The following is a 24,017-nucleotide window of genomic DNA, read 5'->3' as shown; positions in this document are numbered from 1 at the left end:
CGTTTTCATAGATATTTTATTGTGTCTTTTGCTATTGTCTTTACTAGTTGATCTTGGCCATAACAATATAGCTGGGGTTTTCCTCATGTTCCTCTTACTTTGTGTAACAGGTGTCCCCTCCCACGGGCCTTGTGATTCTTCTGTTACTTTGTCCTGTCTGATTCCATTTCCTGAATTTAACAAAGTTTTTTTTTTTCCTTTCAGTTCTTAGCCTGCTATTCTTCTGTGTATATTGGGGCCAGTATGCTCAGGATGGTGTGGGCAACACCAGCATTAAAGTCCTAGGTATGTATGTACCTGAGGATAATGCTGCACTAATGGAGTTATATGTGTATGTTTTTTGTAAGAGTTTCTAATAAGATCCATCAGTGTTGTGAGGTCCTGTAATAACAAACTTTACCTTGAGTGCTGTAGATCTTGGTAAGGGGCGTACCTTAAACTTCTGTACGAATAGTAGAGAGACATAGATTACAGTATAGTGCTCAATAAAATGAACAGTTTAAAATCATATTCACAGTACATTATAAAAATCCTAATTAAAGGGCCAGTAAATACAGTAGATGTACATAAGCAACAAATACATGCTAAAAAGACAATGCATAAGCACATTGGGGCAGATTTATTAAGCTGTAAATGCAGCTGTTTCCGCGCAAGCCTTCATGCTCACCGGAAACATAAGTTAAGAAGCAGCGGTCATAAGACTGCTGCTCCTTAACTCATCCGCCACGTCTGAGTTGGCGGACAGCAATCATCCTGATCAGATACAATCGGGATGATTGACACCCCCTGATTGCAGGGCGCCGCATTGCACAATCATTTCACTAGAAATGCTTGTGCAATGTTAAATGCCGACAGCATATACTGTCGGCATTTAGCGATGTTGGGCGGAGTAGATTTTTTCTGAAAAAAAATTCAAAGTTATGTATATTTCCACTTCCCCTGTATCATGTGACAGCCATCAGCCAATTACAAATGCATATACGTATAGTCTGTGAAATCTTGCACATGCTCAGTAGGAGCTGATGACTCAAAAAGTGTAAATATAAAAAGACTGTTCACATTTTGTTAATGATAGTAAACTGGAAAGTTGTTTAAAATTGCATGTCCTATCTGAATCATTAAACTTTAATTTTGACTTGAGTGTCTGTTTAAGGTATGCATTAAATATTGTATTGATACACATTCATTTTCTTATTAAAAGTGTGAGGCAAAGTACAAATTTAAATAATGCAGTAAAATTCTTTTATAAAATATGCAGGAAAAAATATTTAATGTACACAGTAAGAATTAAATTTCTTGTACCACCCACTAATTATAAGTGCCACTATTTTGGAACCTAGGTTACACTGCAGGTTTCTGAAAGAGAGTTGCTGCACATGTGCAAACAGGTCTGGAATGCAAGCTAGATTTCAATATTGCAGCATTCATGACTTAAGTCGGGGAATAACCTCAATATTGTGCTAATAAAATAACTTGTATTTAGGGCTAGATTACAAGGATTATCGCAGCGCCTTGCATACATCAAAAGTAGCGCGCATATTACAAGTTGAACTTAAACGCGCTTGAGCGCAATTAGATTTAATGCACATTGGGATATTGCTATGGTTAACTGTTAGGCTTGACTAAAAAGTTGCACAAAACAGATCAAACATAAATTTAACAATACAGTTACACTTATAATAACATTTTCTATTGTTAGAAAAAAAAAGGCAGGCAAACAGGCGTTAACATAGAGATACATACATATACATCTCTAAATATATATGTGTATGTATATATATATATATATATATATATATATATATATATATATATATATTTACACCATATTAAGAAAGGGCTATTGAAGAAATATGACAAAAGCCAAAGTGTGACACAGGCTGCACCAAAAACAAAATACATTTATTACAGCGTTACTGTAGAATCACCTATTACAAAGTGAATATTGTGTAGCTGGTTTACAATCTAAGAGTGCACATGCAAAATGAGAACAAACATGGATAAGCAGACGTCTGTTACAGCATATAACATAGCATAAACTATGATTCATAACCTGCCATGAATACTGAGAGTAAATATTAGTGACTGGTCACTATGTAGGTATAGAAAGGAGCTCTTGAGTGCCGAAGTACGCTCCTTCAAAATGTCCCAGAAGCAGACATGTTCATGAAAATGGTTTTAGCTTGTGTATGGAGCAATTAGTGCAACTGCATGCTCCAGGGTTCCCAAAAGGAAAAACAAACAGGCAATTCCTGCACAGCACAAAGCAGCCATTTCACTTACGGATCCTCGGTAGTGGGAAACTCACTCTGATGCCTCCCGTCTAGAAGACTTTTATAGGTTCCCTTGTCCGGGCTGTAAAGTTACCGCTAGCACTGTTCTGTCTTCTTTTAGCTTGTGCAGCTCTTTATTGTTGTGATTTGGGTCACCTCCTGCATTTCTGCAATCGTAATCTCACCTGTGAGCTGACCGGTCGGATGTGAACCGGGCCCTCCACACCTTATCTCTGTTTGTCTGGCAAGCGGATAAAAATTCATGAGCGGATGCAGGAGGTGAGCCAAATCACAACAATAAAGAGCTGCACAAGCTAAGAAAAGAAGACAGCACAGTGCCAGCGGTAACTTTCCAGCCCGGACAAGGGAACCTGTAAAAGTCCTCTAGACGGGAGGCATCAGGAGGGCTCCGCGGTGGCCACATGTGGATAAGGGGGTTGTTAGTGACTTGTCAGTGCTGTACTAGCACATGGTAACTGACTGAGCTCAGGCTGAGGGGGGGCTGGGGGCAGCCATGTTGGATCTAGCTGGAGGAATAGCTGGCCATGCAGTGCTGAATGGACTAGCAGTGTTTTCTTGTCCGGTGCAGCAGCAAGCACAGCGGCTCCCTCCCACCATGAATAGAAAGCTGGCCAGTTGGATGCACGGTCTGTGCGCCCCAAATACTCCATTCATAGTATTTGGGCCCGCAGACCATGCATCCTGCTGGCCAGCTTTCTATTCATGGTGGGAGGGAGCCGATGTGCTTGCTGCTGCACCGGACAAGAAAACGCTGCTTGGGGGGCCGGTGAGTGACTGTGGTGGTGTTGTGTAGTGGGACTCACTTGGCATAGGTCACCATTGCAAGATAAAGAGCTTGCCTCCTCTGCAATAGAATCATACTGCAAACTATAGAGCTCAGCTGGCTTACTTTACACTATTATTGTTTGCTATAGAGACATTACTGCAGAGTATAGAGCTTTCTCACATTTTATATAACTGATTACTACTGTTGCTGGTTTGTGGGTGCAGTGCTAGGTTCCTCTAATCATTTTACCCCACATATTCTCTATGCAAGGCACTGCCATTTTTGTTTGTCTATTCTCTTATATGATATACTGCACTGCACAAAATAGAATATTACTGCATGCTATGGAGCATGATTACTTGCAACATTTCTACAGGCACAGAGATTGCTCACTCTGGAACTAAGAATATTACTGTATTTTATGAAGCTTACTTATTTTTTAATAGAATATTAGTGCTGCAAGTTAAATGCATACTCACAGTGTAATAAAATAATACTGTAGGACTGTAGGTTATGAATATATATATACACACACACATATGTAGTTTGTTTTTTATTCTCCCAGAGTGTATTGGACATTGAGAAACATGTACATTAAGATTCTGTAGTCTTAAATACATTTTTTATTGAAAAATTAAGGTGTTATAGTCATTTATAAGATTTTTTTTTGCCCATATCACCCAGCCCTAATATATATATATATATATATATATATATATTACCAAAAATAACATCATATATATATATATATATATACCAGTATATAAATAAATATTTATTTAACAATAAATAGAACATATTCTGCTATGTGAAGAACATTGGAATGTGAAATATTCATATTTCAAGTCGGGTTATTGCACTTTGATTAAAACGCGATCAGATGTATATTTCCACTTCCCCTGTATCATGTGACAGCCATCAGCCAATTACAAATGCATATACGTATAGTCTGTGAAATCTTGCACATGCTCAGTAGGAGCTGATGACTCAAAAAGTGTAAATATAAAAAGACTGTTCACATTTTGTTAATGATAGTAAACTGGAAAGTTGTTTAAAATTGCATGTCCTATCTGAATCATTAAACTTTAATTTTGACTCGAGTGTCTGTTTAAGGTATGCATTAAATATTGTATTGATACACATTCATTTTCTTATTAAAAGTGTGAGGCAAAGTACAAATTTAAATAATGCAGTAAAATTCTTTTATAAAATATGCAGGAAAAAATATTTAATGTACACAGTAAGAATTAAATTTCTTGTACCACCCACTAATTATAAGTGCCACTATTTTGGAACCTAGGTTACACTGCAGGTTTCTGAAAGAGAGTTGCTGCACATGTGCAAACAGGTCTGGAATGCAAGCTAGATTTCAATATTGCAGCATTCATGACTAAAGTCGGGGAATAACCTCAATATTGTGCTAATAAAATAACTTGTATTTAGGGCTAGATTACAAGGATTATCGCAGCGCCTTGCATACATCAAAAGTAGCGCGCATATTACAAGTTGAACTTAAACGCGCTTGAGCGCAATTAGATTTAATGCACATTGGGATATTGCTATGGTTAACTGTTAGGCTTGACTAAAAAGTTGCACAAAACAGATCAAACATAAATTTAACAATACAGTTACACTTATAATAACATTTTCTATTGTTAGAAAAAAAAAGGCAGGCAAACAGGCGTTAACATAGAGATACATACATATACATCTCTAAATATGTATGTGTATGTATATATATATATATATATATATATATATATATATATATATATTTACACCATATTAAGAAAGGGCTATTGAAGAAATATGACAAAAGCCAAAGTGTGACACAGGCTGCACCAAAAACAAAATACATTTATTACAGCGTTACTGTAGAATCACCTATTACAAAGTGAATATTGTGTAGCTGGTTTACAATCTAAGAGTGCACATGCAAAATGAGAACAAACATGGATAAGCAGACGTCTGTTACAGCATATAACATAGCATAAACTATGATTCATAACCTGCCATGAATACTGAGAGTAAATATTAGTGACTGGTCACTATGTAGGTATAGAAAGGAGCTCTTGAGTGCCGAAGTACGCTCCTTCAAAATGTCCCAGAAGCAGACATGTTCATGAAAATGGTTTTAGCTTGTGTATGGAGCAATTAGTGCAACTGCATGCTCCAGGGTTCCCAAAAGGAAAAACAAACAGGCAATTCCTGCACAGCACAAAGCAGCCATTTCACTTACGGATCCTCGGTAGTGGGAAACTCACTCTGATGCCTCCCGTCTAGAAGACTTTTATAGGTTCCCTTGTCCGGGCTGTAAAGTTACCGCTAGCACTGTTCTGTCTTCTTTTAGCTTGTGCAGCTCTTTATTGTTGTGATTTGGGTCACCTCCTGCATTTCTGCAATCGTAATCTCACCTGTGAGCTGACCGGTCGGATGTGAACCGGGCCCTCCACACCTTATCTCTGTTTGTCTGGCAAGCGGATAAAAATTCATGAGCGGATGCAGGAGGTGAGCCAAATCACAACAATAAAGAGCTGCACAAGCTAAGAAAAGAAGACAGCACAGTGCCAGCGGTAACTTTCCAGCCCGGACAAGGGAACCTGTAAAAGTCCTCTAGACGGGAGGCATCAGGAGGGCTCCGCGGTGGCCACATGTGGATAAGGGGGTTGTTAGTGACTTGTCAGTGCTGTACTAGCACATGGTGACTGACTGAGCTCAGGCTGAGGGGGGGCTGGGGGCAGCCATGTTGGATCTAGCTGGAGGAATAGCTGGCCATGCAGTGCTGAATGGACTAGCAGTGTTTTCTTGTCCGGTGCAGCAGCAAGCACAGCGGCTCCCTCCCACCATGAATAGAAAGCTGGCCAGTTGGATGCACGGTCTGTGCGCCCCAAATACTCCATTCATAGTATTTGGGCCCGCAGACCATGCATCCTGCTGGCCAGCTTTCTATTCATGGTGGGAGGGAGCCGATGTGCTTGCTGCTGCACCGGACAAGAAAACGCTGCTTGGGGGGCCGGTGAGTGACTGTGGTGGTGTTGTGTAGTGGGACTCACTTGGCATAGGTCACCATTGCAAGATAAAGAGCTTGCCTCCTCTGCAATAGAATCATACTGCAAACTATAGAGCTCAGCTGGCTTACTTTACACTATTATTGTTTGCTATAGAGACATTACTGCAGAGTATAGAGCTTTCTCACATTTTATATAACTGATTACTACTGTTGCTGGTTTGTGGGTGCAGTGCTAGGTTCCTCTAATCATTTTACCCCACATATTCTCTATGCAAGGCACTGCCATTTTTGTTTGTCTATTCTCTTATATGATATACTGCACTGCACAAAATAGAATATTACTGCATGCTATGGAGCATGATTACTTGCAACATTTCTACAGGCACAGAGATTGCTCACTCTGGAACTAAGAATATTACTGTATTTTATGAAGCTTACTTATTTTTTAATAGAATATTAGTGCTGCAAGTTAAATGCATACTCACAGTGTAATAAAATAATACTGTAGGACTGTAGGTTATGAATATATATATACACACACACATATGTAGTTTGTTTTTTATTCTCCCAGAGTGTATTGGACATTGAGAAACATGTACATTAAGATTCTGTAGTCTTAAATACATTTTTTATTGAAAAATTAAGGTGTTATAGTCATTTATAAGATTTTTTTTTGCCCATATCACCCAGCCCTAATATATATATATATATATATATATATATATATATTACCAAAAATAACATCATATATATATATATATATATATATATATATATATATACCAGTATATAAATAAATATTTATTTAACAATAAATAGAACATATTCTGCTATGTGAAGAACATTGGAATGTGAAATATTCATATTTCAAGTCGGGTTATTGCACTTTGATTAAAACGCGATCAGATTTGCATGTGAGTAGGGTGGGTTTTTTTTTTTACTTTTCGTGCTTCATTGAAGTCTATGGAGGATTACAATAACATGGTCTTGATAATCCAAGTTCAGACTTTTTCATGCATTGGGCTTGTGCAAAAACTTTTTATTTTTAACTTGTAAAACACGAGCTACCTGACACACGCAAAAAGTGTACTTCCAGCGGAGTTAACGTGCATGTGGGAGCGCTAAATTTGTGCTCCACTCGTAATCTAGCCCTTAGGGGCGTATTTATCAAAGCGTCAACTATGTTGCATTCGCCGGCGTCAATATGCTCACCAGACATCGCTGCCGCAGACCTGAATACGATCTCCTTCTTTATCAAAAAAGCCATCAAAAACATGCGCGTCAAGTACGGTGCGAAGAGTATCGGACTGGTGTTAACTAACAGTCATCGATGTCGCAGTTATTCGGGTTTTTCCTAACTTTATTTATACCATTTCATTACTGTCCATAAACAAGCACTTTTCTCTAAAGCTAATCTTTTATTTTTCATCTGTTAATGTTCAAGAAATAAATTGATTTATACCTCAACAAACAATATCTCATAGAAAGTTATTTTTGTATTTATTTGTTATATTATACTTTCACGGAAATTAATGTGTATTTGTATTTTTAGGAGTCATATTTTTTATTTATTTTTTAAATTATTATTAATGCTAGAATTTGTACATATATCCTCACACATACTTGTGTATATACCGGTATATATATATATATATACTGTGTATATATATATATATATAAAAAAAAGAAACAAACTTGCACTCGCTGGTCTTTTTTAGTGAAATAATTTACTGAAAAATAGTGACGTTTCGAGGACAAAAATCCCCTTCCTCAGACAATGTGTTTAACAAACAATAGTGACTTTATACACTGTGTAAACCCAAACCCCTCCCCTCAATTAGACAAAAAAAACGCCAAATTGGTAACCATAGTGACCACTGAGTCACATTATACACAAACAAGTGCTATCGTAAAAACTATGTGCTATCGTATAAAAATATATGTATAGATGAGCCATCCTGGCTCTAACATGATAGTGACAGCCCAAGTGCACAATACGGAAACTGTGATGCAATGGAAACAAACGTGAAATACAAACAGATCACATAATAAGTAAAATGAGGGTTTCAAATCAATCATACCGCCATTTGATGCTCCATATAAAGTCAAAGGTGCTAAAGACCAGAATCAAACTACTAGTTAATAACTCACCAGAATGGAGACATAAACCAGAGACTAAGTAGCCATTCACTGCCGCATCGGTACACAACGCCGGGTAGGGAACCCGGAACTCGGACTATTAGGAATAATAGTGACAAGACTAGAAGAGATCATCAACTTGAAGAAATGCAACAACGTTTCACGCAAAGAGGATACAATCCCCGCCTGGTCTATCAGAGTAGAGTGCTAGCTGAAAATGAGGACAAAACTCTGACTTCTTCCAGGAACAAGGATGAGCAGAGAATGACATTCACGATTATATATAGTCCCCTGACGAGATCTTTGGGAAAGTCATTAAGAGAACATTGGCACATTGTGCAGGGTGATCCATCACTTCCATTGAGCAATTGGCAACATCCTAGAGTGGGGTATAAACGTAATAAAAACCTTAAAGATCTTCTGATGCTAACAGATCCGACTCACTGCTATACCCCTGAGACATGGTTGTCACAGAAAAAGAAACCAGGGTGTTATAGGAGCTTAGGATGCACAACCTGCAACTCTATGATTCCATGGGCCACCTTTGGCCACCCTCACCGCAACCAGAGGTACAAGATCAGACATGTATTAACTTGTACCACCACCCATGTGGTATACTTATTAAACTGTAGCTGTGGGCGTTTTTATGTGGGTACAGAACTCGGTTTGCCAACCATAGGTCTTCAATCAGGACAGCACTTAAAAAGGGTTCAAGTGACCAGCCAGTAGCTAGACACTTTGTGGAAAAAGGTCATGGACTCCAGGATTTAAGATTCACACTAATAGACCACGTCCCCCCATTGAGGCGAGGGGGTGACAGGGATACACTCCTTCTACAAACTGAGGCCAAGTGGATCTTTCGATTAAACACTCTTCAACCACATGGACTGAACACTATGTTTGATTGGCACTGTTTTCTATAGACTGTAGTTTCCTGCCTTGTGCCACAATAATAATTTCTTGGAACCCACGTAGACAGATTGGGAGAGTCCACTTACTATTCAATTTAATTCAACTAAGTATCTTTGCCACTCTCTACACCCTGTATTGGTGATTTGGGCTTTTTACTATGTTTATTTCCCCTTCTTTCTTTGTACTCTGAATGTGTTTCTTATTGAGTGTATGTGGAGAGCTTGGAAGATGTTATTTGTAAGTTTTCGCTATTGAATTTAATTATTATTTCTTCTTTTTGGGGGTGACACTTTATCACATTGTCTGCAGTCTGGTAACTATATCTTTGTTAGTCTTAACCCTGTCTTTGGTCCTAATCCTTGAGATATCTATGGCTATAATATTCATATGTATGGGGGTTATCTTTCTGGCGATGATTATGGCAGAATATGGTCAATATGGTCAATGTGATAACTACAGCTTTACCTTTTGAATATGGAAGCCCTTGCCTGACTGAGTATGTGAAGGTGTGACTATTGGTTCTCTGACTGTGGTGGCACGTATTTACTGATGTGTGGTGTTCGATTGTACATCATTGACCCTTGTATTTTGTTGTACTTTAATTACATTAAGTGCTGCGCTCAGCTAACATCATGCGCGCGTGTGTATTCCAGTGCTGCAGATTGTATGTGTGACTCGATGCTAATGGTCACTGTGGCAACGGTAAACAATTCCGGTGATTGGCTGATTGCCCCCCACGTGAGAGTCCTGTGCAGTTCCGAGTTCCGGGTTCCCTACCCGGCGTTGTGTACCGATGCGGCAGTGAATGGCTACTGAGTCTCTGGTTTATGTCTCCATTCTGGTGAGTTATTAACTAGTAGTTTGATTCTGGTCTTTAGCACCTTTGACTTTATATGGAGCATCAAATGGCGGTATGATTGATTTGAAACCCTCATTTTACTTATTATGTGATCTGTTTGTATTTCACGTTTGTTTCCATTGCATCACAGTTTCCGTATTGTGCACTTGGGCTGTCACTATCATGTTAGAGCCAGGATGGCTCATCTATACATATATTTTTATACGATAGCACATAGTTTTTACGATAGCACTTGTTTGTGTATAATGTGACTCAGTGGTCACTATGGTTACCAATTTGGCGGTTTTTTTGTCTAATTGAGGGGAGGGGTTTGGGTTTACACAGTGTATAAAGTCACTATTGTTTGTTAAACACATTGTCTGAGGAAGGGGATTTTTGTCCTCGAAACGTCACTATTTTTCAGTAAATTATTTCACTATTTCTTTTTTCTATATTGATTTTTACTAGCACCCTGGCAGTTGTTACTGAGTGAGAGTGCACATCTTTGCTACTGATATATATGTATATATATATATATGTATTTGAAAAGGTGGATACAGCGCCTATATGTCCAGTATACTGTAGAGGTATGTAAGGCGTATGTATTATAACAAAAAAGAGAAAAGTAAAAGTTTTTTGTTATAATACATACGCCTTACATACCTCTACAGTATACTGGACATATAGGCGCTGTATCCACCTTTTCAAATACATATTTACTCTTACTGTCTAGGGCTTTACAACCCTCCCAGTATTTGTCTTATATAGCAGCCATTATCTCCTATAACCTTTCTGACCAGCGCCCACTACAGAGTAACACTTGTGTCAACTCAGGTTTCTGAGGAGACACATTTTACTTAATCCTACATATATATATATATATATATATATATATATATATATATATGTGTGTGTGTGTGTGTGTGTGTGTTATCTCAGAAATCTTTTGCAAACATATTTACATGTCCCTAAGTTCCTTTATTTGTTCTAAACAATGTTGTCTGTCATATCTCTGTGTTTATTTATATATGTATATATTGTAAATATATTATTATTCTGAGCAGGAATAATTGTGAATATAACATGTAATCAGAGTATCATATGTATTTATTTGCAATCAATGGATATTTTAAAGGGATAGGAAAGTAAAAATGTAAGTTGCATGATTCAGATAGAGCAATTTTTAAACACTGTCAAATTCACTTCTATTTTCCAATGTGCTTTGTTCTCTTGGTATCCCTTGTTGGAAAAGAATACGCACATATCCTACACTAGTGGGAGCTAGCTGCTAAATGGTGCCTGCACACATTTGTCTCTTGGGATTGGCTTAATAGATGTGTTCAGCTAGCTACCAGTAGTGCAATGCTGTTCCTTCAGCAAAGGATAACAAGAGAATGAAGCAAATTTGATAATAGAAGTAAATTGGAAAGTTGTTGAAAATTATATGTTATATCCAAATCATGAAAGAATATTTTGGGGTTTCCTGTCCCTTTAAGAGCTGGGCCAGGTTTCTCTCTGCATCTGTCTAACCCCTCCTGATTCCTGATTGCAATCTATTTTTAAAAACCACCCCTTCACAGGTGTTATAAAATGGGAAGGCATATAAGATGACATTTCTTACTGAAAAAGAAATTCAAGAGAAGGAAGAAATACACTGAAAATAGCATGACAGTAAAGAGGTGATTTTAATTTCTGCTGTATCTGAATCATGACAGTTTAAAGTTAGGTGGACTATCCCTTTGAGCTATCAGCTTAAGATTCTATTGAATCAAACATCAATTTGAATTTTAAAATCCTTGTCTAAAATATTACACTGTGTGTCCTAATGTCAGCATCAATGTTTATCTTTAATACTAATTTCACATATACATACTTTCAAAGTATAATGCACAATGTAACAAATGGCACTTACAAGTTCTAATGAGTGATCAATGACACAAGTATCGAGCAATTTGATTAGTTAGTGATAGCTTATAATATGTATTTGAATCAGATTGGCTGATGTCATAAATCATGTGATTACACATATTCCAATCAAAAGTGGTGGAAAAATTCACTAGTGTGTGGGTTATTTAGAAGTTTGCGTCATAATTGGTGCCAAAAGTGTTGAGTCAAATATGGCGCAAAGTGGAGAGTGGGATATGTATTACATGCGTTAAACATGGTGCACATAGATTTTTCCAACAAATTAAAAGGAAGTTAACTATATTATGTTGTGTATTTATTTCATTTTTATTTCCATATCTATTAGTGCACGAAGTTTGGGGCAAAACTTTGCACCAAATATGTAGAAATAATATTGTCCCCTTGCTTTGTAATAAGAGACAAAGTTGTAGCATAATCCATAAGTAGTAATGTATTTTTCATTTTTAGCCCTATATCTACTAGTGCACCAAATGTGTAGCAATAACATTGTTTGATTTAGAAAGGGTATACAATTTTAATAAAGTTTCTAATTTACTTTTATTATGTAATATACTTCATTTTCTTGCAGCATCGAACATAAGCTTTCTGTGTTTTCCGACTCCCATTGAGTTCTATGGCATCCGCGACCTCAAGGGTGGCGGATTGAAAACTAGGTACGGAAAAGATGTGAGCGTAACTGTAGAATTTTTGATAACTTTGTGAGAGCTTCAAATATTGTCGATTAGGAGGGCGAATGAACACGATTCCGCTCGAATTAACGGTTTTCAACTTGCATCGATCTGTGTCGGATTGAGGTCGCGGGATCGTATTTTACGTCACCAATTTTAACATTTGCCGATCTTGACGCTTTGATAACTACAGCGGATCAATCTCGCAACAATTACAATGCGGAATTCCAGCGTATTTTCAGTTGACGCTTTGATAAATAGACCCCATAGTGTTTAATGTCCCTTCAATTTACAATTCAATTTAAAAAAAATAAATACCAAAAAGTACAATATTTTAACTGCACTTTATGTTTCTATTATACTATGAGTCTCTCAGCCTTGGCAAATGAGCACTTCAGGGGTTCTTCAGTATGTTGTTAGTCCTCTTACAGGGCTCATAGTATTTTCTAAGTGTTTTTTTCCCACCTAATGTTGGTAAGTTGGTAAGTTTGTCTTATTACATTTTGTGGGTGGTTGCTTTACACTTGCTGGGACTTCCAGGATCAGTACCCTTTTGTAACATGCTGTTTATTTGTGAGGTGTTTTTACTGATCTGAAATGTATTGAACAGGTAGATATCCTAAAGGTGTAGGTGGAACATAGTTGCTGAGATTATGTAGGTGCATGTGCAGTGTGCTGGTGCAGACCATGCAAATATCTGTGTAACATGCTGGTACTCTTCATAAATGGAGCCAACATTTTTATCAATAATACAAAAAAGAATCCCATAAGCAGCAGTTGGTTTGTTTTACAAAAACAATATGGTTTCAGCAATTGTCTGAAAACAAAAGAAATTGTTATAAAAAAATGATTTTGACATTTGAATTCCCCCTTGGCTTGTATTCTTACCAACTGAATGTATCTGTATTACAAATATTGACTCTGACATTTGAATATCAAATACAATATTTATATGTTCAAATACAGTGAAAAGATGATCTGAGACATTAATCACTGAATACAATTTTACATTGTTATGAAAACAAAGATAAATAACGTGACGCTCCATCCACACTTTAGTGTTTGCAGCAAGGACATCTGCAGATGTACTATATGAATCAGTAAGATAAAAATGCCTAGCGGATATCTAAATGTGTGTGCAAAGATACTGAACATTTTTCTCTCCCCATTTCTTGTAGCGAAACTCTTGTTCTCCGCAAGTTTCCTGATCTTTCTGCTCATGCTGATTCTGTTGGGAAAGGGATTTACTGTTACCAGGTGACACAGGAGAGTTCATGTTACACTTTCCCACTAATTGACATCTCATACTGTATCACACAATGTCACCTAACCTAGTCAATACTTCACAACATCACATGATATGTAAACATATTGTTATCATGTCACCTTTTATGAGTACATCACAACAGTTATTCCGCTCTGCATCATGTAACCTCTGCACTGTAGGACATTCTCTGTGATCATCTTTTGTCTTTCAGAGGCCGCATTAGTCACCTGGGATCAATTAAGCTTTCAGTGTATATGACATTATACACAGTGACACACACAGTGCTGTTTATACACGAAGCACAGGTAACACACACTGCAACCACAATATCATTTACTTTTTCATAAACTGAGCTATTGCTACATCTTTATCAGCATGATTGTTTAGTGCATTGTGCAAGCTTACTTCCTTTATACACTTCTGTCTGTGTCACCCTGGTTTTAATGTTCCTCTTCACACATTTCTCTTTGTTTTCTGTCCTTATGGTTCTTTGCTGTCACTCAAGTCATAAAGGCCCATGTCTCTGTTAACCAGACTTTGACACTTTGGTATCAGTGTTTATTTTTCAAACCATTCTTGCAGTTGTTCACACCATACACGCACATCATGCCACTGCCACCCTGCTTATGTCTATCTGCCTGGCTATTTATTTGTCTCCCTATATAGAACTCCCTATCTTTGTAATTCTTTGCTAAAGTCACCTTTACAGATACCACTGTGTCAGCTTTCCTTTGCCCTTGCTCAGATCCTGCATACATGTGTGTCACCTTATGCTCCCTGGTTACACATCTCTTTGACCATGAATTTGAAGTCCAGAATGCGCAGGTGTCAATGTGTCACCCGACCTATGCAGTTGTTTGCTTTTGCCAGTGTCATGTATACAAACCTTCTATTCCCACAGTTCTTTGATCCAGCACAAGTCCTATATACATATGAGTCACCGGCAGGTTACGGTAACATCGCCCTCCAGTTTCTGGCCTACATCTGGTTTTGTTATGCCGTGCTTGTGACACTCAAACATTTCCCAGAGAAGCAGGCTTTCTATGTCCCCTTCTTTGCAGCATATACTCTCTGGTAAGTGTGATACGAAATAGCACAACTATATACTGTGGTAGTGCACTGGGTGAACGCTAAGGGCCAGATGATCTAAAGCGCTCCACTCTGGCAAGATTATCTAAGGAGTCTGGTCAGTACTGCAAGGTCTGTCAAAGAATTTTACCTTGATAACTGTTTATCTAGCTATGCAGGGTTTGTAACTGAAATAGCTGGTTTTACTCATTGGACACCCCCTGTCTTAATTAGCATTTCAATAACTATTATTGAAAAAAAAAATATCACATGACCAGGTTTTGCTCTTTCTGTAGGGTCTGTCCATTTTAATGGCGGAATCTTGATCTGTTACAGTACAGTGTCCCTTTAAGAAGTCAGAACCTTGAATTCAATAGGAGTGGAATGCAATGTTTAGTGCAGCAGGAAGTATAAGCTTACAACTGTAGTACATAGAGTAAAGCTGAGTTTGTGGTGCGCAAAAGTTGTAGCTGACTGTGACTGTTGACAGCTAACACTGCTTAAAGTGGCATGAAACCCAAAAAAATTAATTCAGGATTCAGATAGAGAATACAATTTTAAACAACTTTCTAATTTACTTCTATTACCTATTCTGTTTCATTCTCTTTGTATCATTTGTTGAAGGAGCAGCAATGCACTAATGGTTTCTAACTGAACACAGGGGTGAGCCATTCACAATCAATATAGATATGCAGCCACCAATCAACAGTTAGAACCTAGGTTCTCTACTGTCCCAAGCTTGCCTAGATAAACCCTTCAGCAAAGGATAACAAGAGAAGGAGGCAAATTAGATTATAGAAGTAAATTGGAAAGTTGTTTAAAATGTTATTCTTTATCTGAATCATGAAAGAACATTTTTGGGGTTCATGTCCCTTTAAGTTAAATCAGTAGTGCTTTCATATTACAAGTCAAAATTAAAAAGTTAGCACTTGAGCAAAGCTCAACACATAACTCACAACTTGCAATCTGAGCGCTATCCATTGAAAGTATAGGGTGCGCTAAAGAGATGTTGGCCGCGCTAAACGTTCTTTTACAATTCACTTGTAATATCAGATTGTGCGCTATAGTGAGAACAGGCCAGCGATATTGATAGCACACCCTGCACTACTAATAGCGCTTCACTAGGCCTGTGAGTGTGAGCTGAGTGTGTGTGCAGTATTTGAGTACAGTGTGAGGAAAACACAGAGAGCTCATTCTGACAAGACAAGAGCTGTGTGGGGAACAGTTAGTGGGAGATACTGTGGTCTAGATGCAAATAGCTTTGCCTGGTCTGTGAGGTAACAAAACACATCACACGACAGTCCCCACTGCAATAAGAAAACAGGCTGAACTCATAGCTACCTGCAAGTTTCTTTCCATACGATATAATGAAGCTCTGTAGTCTTGCGAAGAAAACTTTTGGTCTTTTTTTTTCTACCCTGATATACAGTATTTTATATGTTAATATTTTAGACAATTTGGCACTGCCATGCCCAGAATTACTCACAATATGAAAGGTAAATTGAATAAAACTTGCATTTAATGAAGTGCATTTCCTCTTCTCCTCATTGACAAATAAAGAGTACCCCCCTTATGTGAGACGCAGAGCTTCCAGTGTAAAACTGCCTTTTCATGAATCCTGTCAGGGCCTCACAAATCTGAAGCTTCCTACCATTTGACTATCCTAGTAAGATTAAAGGGACAGCCAAAGTAAAAATTAAACTTTAATGATTCATACAGAGCAATTTTAAACAATTTTCTAGTTTACTTCTAATTTATTTGTTCTCTTGGTATACTTTGTTGAAAAGCATACCTGGGTAGGTCCAGGAATAGCAATACAATCACATTTTATAATAGAAGTAAAAGGCAAAGTTGTTTAAAATCATGAAATATATATTTTGGGTTTCATGTCCCTTTTTAGAACAGTTGTAAATAACTGAACAAATGAAGTATGGGTATAGGAGACACAATCGGCTAGATTACGAGTTTTGCGTTAGAGGCTGTGCGGTGCTAACTAGCAGTTTTCTCTCAACGTTCACTTACCTGCAGCGCTGGTATTATGGGTTTTTACAAACCCGGCGTTAAAAGGCAAGAAGTGAGCGTTGAGCAAAATTGTGCTCCTTACCGCACTTCAATACCAGCGCTGCTTAAGTCAGGGGTGAGCTGGTTGTACGTGCTCGTGCACGATTTCCGCATGGGAATCAACGGGGAGAGCAGGCTGAGAAAAAGTCTAAACACCTGCAAAAAAGCAGCGTAAAACTCACTAACGCAGCCCCATTGATTGACAAATAAATTAAATTAAATTAGCTAAATCACAACAAAACCCCCCCACTAAATTACAGAAAATAAAAAACTAATTAAAGGTCTTTAAACTAATTACACCTAATCTAATAGCCCTATCAAAATAAAAAAAGCCCCCCCCCCAAATAAAAAAAAAAAACCTAGCCTAAACTAAACTATCAATAGCCCTTAAAAGGGCCTTTTGCGGGGCATTGCCCCAAAGTAATCAGCTCTTTTACCTGTAAAAAAAAATACAAACAACCCTCCCAACAGTAAAACCCACCACCCACACCACAAACCCCCCAAATAAAAACCTAACTAAAAAAACCTAAGCTCCCCATTGCCCTGAAAAGGTCATTTGGATGGGCATTGCCCTTAAAAGGGCAGTTAGCTCTTTTGCGGCCCAAAGCCCTAACCTAAAAATAAAACCCACCCAATACACCTTTAAAAAAAACTAACACTAACCCCCTGAAGATCGACTTACTGTTTTGTAAACCGGACATCCATCCTCAAGGAAGCAGCAGAAATCTTCATCCAACCAGGCCGAAGTCCTCAACGAAGCCGGGAGAAGTCTTCATCCAAGCCGGGCGAAGTGGTCCTCCAGACGGGCAGAAGTCTTCATCCAGACGGCATCTTCTATCTTCATCCATCCGACGCAGAGCGGCTCCATCTTCAAGACATCCGACGCGGAGCATCGTCTTCATCAGGAGTCTTCTTACTTAATGAAGGTTCCTTTAAGTGACGTCATCCAAGATGGCGTCCCTTAGATTCCTATTGGCTGATAGAATTCTATCAGCCAATCAGAATTAAGGTAGAAAAAATCCAATTGGCTGATGCAATCAGCCAATAGGATTGAAGCTCAATCCTATTGGCTGATCCAATCAGCCTATAGGATTGAGCTCGCATTCTATTGGCTGTTCCAATCAGCCAATAGAATGCAAGCTCAATCCTATTGGCTGATTGTATCAGCCAATAGGATTGAACTTCAATCCTATTGGCTGATTGCATCAGCCAATTGGATTTTTTCTACCTTAATTCCGATTGGTTGATAGAATTCTATCAGCCAATCGGATTCTAAGGGACGCCATCTTGGATGACGTCACTTAGAGGAACCTTCATTCAGTAAGAAGACTCCGGATGAAGAGGATGCTCCGCGTCGGATGTCTTGAAGATGGAGCCACTCCGCGTAGGATGGATGAAGATAGAAGATGCCGTCTGGATGAAGACTTCTGCCCATCTGGAGGACCACTTCGCCCGACTTGGATGAAGACTTCTCCCGGCTTTGTTGAGGATTTCTGCCTGGTTGGATGAAACTTCTGCCGCTTCCTTGAGGATGGATGTCCGGTCTTCAGAACAGTAAGTCGATTTTCAGGGGGTTAGTGTTAGGTTTTTTTAAGGGTGTATTGGGTGGGTTTTATTTTTAGGTTAGGGCTTTGGGCCGCAAAAGAGCTAACTGCCCTTTTAAGGGCAATGCCCATCCAAATGCCCTTTTCAGGGCAATGGGGAGCTTAGGTTTTTTTAGTTAGGTTTTTATTTGGGGGTTTGTTGTGTGGGTGGTAGGTTTTACTGTTGGGAGTGTTTGTATATTTTTTTTACAGGTAAAAGAGCTGATTACTTTGGGGCAATGCCCCGCAAAAGGCCCTTTTAAGGGCTATTGATATTTTAGTTTAGGCTAGTGGGTTTTTTTATTTTGGGGGGGGGCTTTTTTTTAAATTTTGATAGGGCTATTAGATTAGGTGTAATTAGTTTAAAGACCTGTAATTGGTTTTTTATTTTCTGTAATTTAGTGAATTTGTTTTGTGATTTAGCTAATTTAATTTATTTAATTGTTTTTAATTTAGTTAATTCATTTAATTGTATTGTAGTGTTAGGTATTAGTGTAACTTAGGTTAGGTTTTATTTTACAGGTCAATGTGTATTTATTTTAGCTAGGTAGTTATTAAATAGTTAATAACTATTTAATAACTATTCTACCTAGTAAAAATAAATACAAACTTGCCTGTAAAATAAAAATAAACCCTAAGCTAGATACAATGTAACTATTAGTTATATTGTAGCTAGCTTAGGGTTTATTTTACAGGTAAGTATTTAGTTTTAAATATGAATAATTTAATTAATGATAGTAATTTACTTTTGATTAATTTAAATTATATTAAAGTTAGGGGGTGTTAGGGTTAAGGTTAGACTTAGGTTTATGGGTTAATAAATTTAGAATAGTGGCGGCGACGTTGGGGGCGGCAGATTAGGGGTTAATAAGTGTAGGTAGGTTGCAGTGACATTGGGGGCAGCAGATCAGGGGTTAATAAAAATAATGTAGGTGTCGGCGATGTTGGGGCAGCAGATTAGGGGTTAATAAGTATAATGTAGGTGGTGGAGATGTCCAGAGCGGCAGATGAGGGGTTAAAAAATTTATTTTAGTTTTTGCGATGCAGGAGGGCCTCGGTTTAGGGGTTATTATTATTATTATTATCGGTTATTTGTAGAGCGCCAACAGATTCCGCAGCGCTAAAAAATAGGTAGTTTGTGGGTGTTAGTGTACTTTTTAGCACTTTAGTTATGAGTTTTATGCTATGACGTTGTACCATAAAACTCTTAACTACTGACTTTAAAATGCGTTAGGAATCTTGACGTGGTAGGGTGTACCGCTCACTTTTTGGCCTCCCAGGACAGACTTATAATACCAGCGCTATGGAAGTCCCATAGAAAAAAGGGTTTACAAAGTTTACGTAAGTCGTTTTGCGGTAAGGCCAAAGAAGTGTGCGGTGCCCCTAAACTTGCAAGACTCGTAATACCAGCGGTAGTGAAAAAGCAGCGTTAGGACCTGTTAACGCTGCTTTTTCAGCCTAACGCACAACTCATAATCTAGCCGATAGGATGCACATTTATGCATGAAATATGTAGTGTTTCTGTCAGTCTGGTTAGATTGGTCTAGTAAAAAAAACAACTAAAAAAAACATTTGAATTAGAGAACAATAAAACAGCAATATTTAGTTGATGACACAAAAAAACAATAAAAATGCATAAGAAATTGGTTACCTTCCAGCCACGGAGAAAATGATAAAGTAATAAAAAAATACATTTCTATATTTTGGCCTATAACCTAGACCAGTGGTTTTATAGTGTGAGGTAGGCCTCCCTAGAGGGGTGCTTGAGCATAAAAGGGGAGGCACAGGAGCAGTGACACTTCACACTATCCTATGGCAACCACAGGCAGCAGCTCACATTGGTAAAACAGAGCCGACAATGACATTTGCCATTTTGTGGTGGAGTAAGGCATAGGGCGGAATGTAGGTGAAACAAAGACTCAGAGGTCGAAATCGCTCAGAGACTGCATTGCGTTTATTGTCTTGATCACTAACTTGCATAACAAAAGGCAAATTAAAACAGGAATGAAGCACTCTTTTGGTTGAAAATGTAAATATCCCAAATTAAAACTAATAATAAATATTACAATTTTCTTTTAAGAGAAAAAAATTAAGTAACATTTATTTTGGGGGGGGGGGGGGTCTGTCTTGTATATTTCATTAGAGTGGAAGTCCACCACCTAAAATTTTGAAAACCCCTGACCTAGACAGTACTTACCAAGTGACAGGAAACACACCATGCCCCCTTTACCTATATCTTGATTGCCTACCCCATTTCTAACTTGTCTATCATAGGATGACAAAACACGGGTGGGAACCCTGGTAAATATAGTCTAGGTGTAGTCCAGAATATAGACAATTCTGTTTTATTGTTTTAATAATCAATTATTCAGATGTTGAAATAGAGCAGAGAGAGCACATATGCCAGCCTGAAGTTCCATAACTGTGTGATCTCCATTGATCCTCTTGTGGGTTAGTGGCCATCATGTCTTTTTCCAGAAATCCTCAGTTTATGGTTATCTTCAAAAAGACTTCTCTGTGAAATTGCCATTCTGTTGGTAGAATTATTTGTTTGACCAACATTATGCTGTTATGTTCTGAGGAACCAGAAGACGCACAGTTGTAATGCAATACAAAGCTTGAAAGACTGCCTTTAATTCCAGAAGATCTGATGACAAGGATGCCTCTTCTGGTCTCCAGAAACTCTGCATTTGTATCTGACTACAGAATGCTCCCCAACTTCATCTGCTGCAGCCTAATGTGACATCCACACTGAGGCTACGAAAAAGAGAAACCATGAGAAAGATTTTCGGCTAGATTACAAGTTTTGTCGGTAAAGACTAGCGTTGCTAACGCTCCTTTTTTTTCCAGCGCTCACTTTAAACAACGCTGGTATTACAAGTTTTCTGAATGGCTGCGTTAGCCTCAGAAAAGTGAGCGTTGAGCAAATTTAGCGCCACTTCTCCCTGTAATACCAGTGTTGCTTAAGTCAGCGGTAAGCTGGCTAAACGTGCTCGTGCACGATTTCCCCATAGGAAACAATGGGGCTGAGACGGCTGCAAAAAAGCAGCGTTCAGCTTCTAACACAGCCCAATTGTTTCCTATGGGGAAATACTTTCTACGTCTACACCTAACACCCTAACATGAACCCAGAGTCTAAACACCCCTAACCTTACACTTATTAACCCCTAATCTGCCGCCCCGACATCGTCGCCACCTGCATTATATTATTAACCCCTAATCTGCCGCTCTGGACACCGCCACCACCTACATTATACCTATGAACCCCTAATCTGCTGCCCCTAATATCGCTGACACCTACATTATATTTATTAACCCCTAATCTGCCGCCCCCAACATCGCCGCCACCTACCTACAATTATAAACCCCTAATCTGCCGCCCCCAACGTCACCGCTACTATATTAAATGTATTAACCCCTAAACCTAAGTCTAACCCTAACACCCCCCTAACGTAAATCTATTTTTAATAAATCAAAATAAAATTACTATAATTAAATAAATTATTCCTATTTAAAACTAAATACTTACCTATAAAATAAACCATAAAATAGCTACAATATAACTAATAGTTACATTGTAGCTATTTTAGGATTTATATTTATTTTACAGGCAACTTTGTATTTATTTTAACTAGGTACAATAGTTATTAAATAGTTAATAACTATTTAATAGCTACCTAGTTAAAATAATTACAAAATTACCTGTAAAATAAATCCTAACCTAAGTTACAAATACACCTAACACTACACTATCAATAAATTAATAAAATAAATTAACTACAATTATCTAAAATAAAATACATTTAAATAAACTAAACTATATTACAAAAACAAACAAACACTAAATTACAAAAAATGTAAAAATATTACAAGAAGTTTAATCTAATTATACCTAATCTAATCCCCCTAATAAAATAAAAAAGCCCCCCAAAATAATAAAATTCCCTATCCTAAACTAAATTACCAATAGGGCTATCTACACTATTTAATTTCTCAAGAATTGTGGGACTTTTCAGTACACTGAATATACATGGACTTTTCTTTTTCTGTATATCAATACCGAGGAATCCAATAAGTATTTATTATATTTCATTTGTTGATCATTCTTATATATATATAATTTTAGTGTTGTATTTTTGTTTTATATTATATATTTTTTACAGGAAATAATAGAAATTATCATAATTACAACTTTCACTTTAAGAATAGCATTGAATAGGCGCACCTCTCTTTTCCTAAAACACACTTTTATTAGTGCTGTTTTTTCCATATAAATTACCAATAGCCCTTAAAAGGGCCTTTTGCGGGGCATTGCCCCAAAGTAATCAGCTCTTTTACCAGCCCTTAAAAAGGCTTTTTGCGGGGCATTGCCCCAAAGTAATCAGCTCTTTTACCTGTAAAAAAAAGAAATACAATACCCCCCCAACATTACAACCCACCACCCACACACCCCTACTCTAAAACCCACCGGATCCCCCCTTAAAAAACCTAACACTACCCCATTGAAGATCACCCTACCTTGAGCCGTCTTCACCCAGCCGGGCACTGATGGGGCAGAAGAGGACATCTGGACCGGCAGACATCTTCATCCAGGCGGCATGTTCTATCTTCATCCTTCCGGAGTGGAGCGGAGCCATATTCTATCCAGCCGACGCGGAGCCATCCTCTTCAATCGAAGTCCTAACGAAGAATGAAGGTTCCTTTAAATGACGTCATCCAAGATGGTGTCCCTCGAATTCCAATTGGCTGATAGGATTCTATCAGCCAATCGAAATTAAGTTAGGAAAAATCTGATTGGTTGATTTAATCAGCCAATCGGATTGAAGTTCAATCCGATTGGCTGATTGGATCAGCCAATAGAATTGACCTCGCATTCTATTGGCTGATCCAATCAGCCAATCGGATTGAACTTCAATCCGATTGGCTGATTAAATCAACCAATCAGATTTTTCCTACATTAATTCCGATTGGCTGATAGAATCCTATCAGCCAATCGGAATTCGAGGGACACGATCTTGGATGACGTCATTTAAAGGAACCTTCATTCTTCGTTAGGACTTCGATTGAAGAGGATGGCTTCGCGTCGGCTGGATAGAAGATGGCTCCGCTCCACTCCGGAAGGATGAAGATAGAAGATGCCACCTGGATGAAGATGTCTGCCGGTCCGGATGTCCTCTTCTGCCCCATCGGTGCCCGGCTGGGTGAAGACGTCTAAAGGTAGGGTGATCTTCAATGGGGTAGTGTTAGGATTTTAAAGGGGGGATCGGGTGGGTTTTAGAGTAGGGGTGTGTGGGTGGTGGGTTGTAATGTTGGGGTGGGTATTGTATTTCTTTTTTTTACAGATAAAAGAGCGGATTACTTTGGGGCAATGCCCCACAAAAGGCCCTTTTAAGGGCTATTTGTAATTTAGTATAGGATAGGGAATTTTATTATTTTGGGGGGGCTTTTTATTTTATTAGGGGGATTAGATTAGGTGTAATTAGAT

The 24,017-nt window shown here is 38.1% G+C and overlaps 1 protein-coding gene across 1 annotated transcript in view; it reads left to right on the top strand.

The window, feature by feature from the left end:
- The window catches only part of TMEM145 (transmembrane protein 145), a 244,556-nt gene that overhangs the window by 187,776 nt on the left and 32,763 nt on the right, over nucleotides 1-24,017 (top strand). The window contains exons 9-12 of the mRNA XM_053690880.1: nucleotides 205-285; nucleotides 13,732-13,810; nucleotides 14,032-14,125; nucleotides 14,722-14,894. Of these exons, the coding sequence (XP_053546855.1) occupies nucleotides 205-285; nucleotides 13,732-13,810; nucleotides 14,032-14,125; nucleotides 14,722-14,894 (427 nt within the window). The remainder of the gene's footprint in view (nucleotides 1-204; nucleotides 286-13,731; nucleotides 13,811-14,031; nucleotides 14,126-14,721; nucleotides 14,895-24,017) is intronic.

Source organism: Bombina bombina, chromosome 8 (assembly GCF_027579735.1).
Source record: "Bombina bombina isolate aBomBom1 chromosome 8, aBomBom1.pri, whole genome shotgun sequence".
Taxonomy (NCBI): Eukaryota; Metazoa; Chordata; class Amphibia; order Anura; family Bombinatoridae; genus Bombina; species Bombina bombina.
This window is presented reverse-complemented; position numbering and strand designations above follow the sequence as displayed.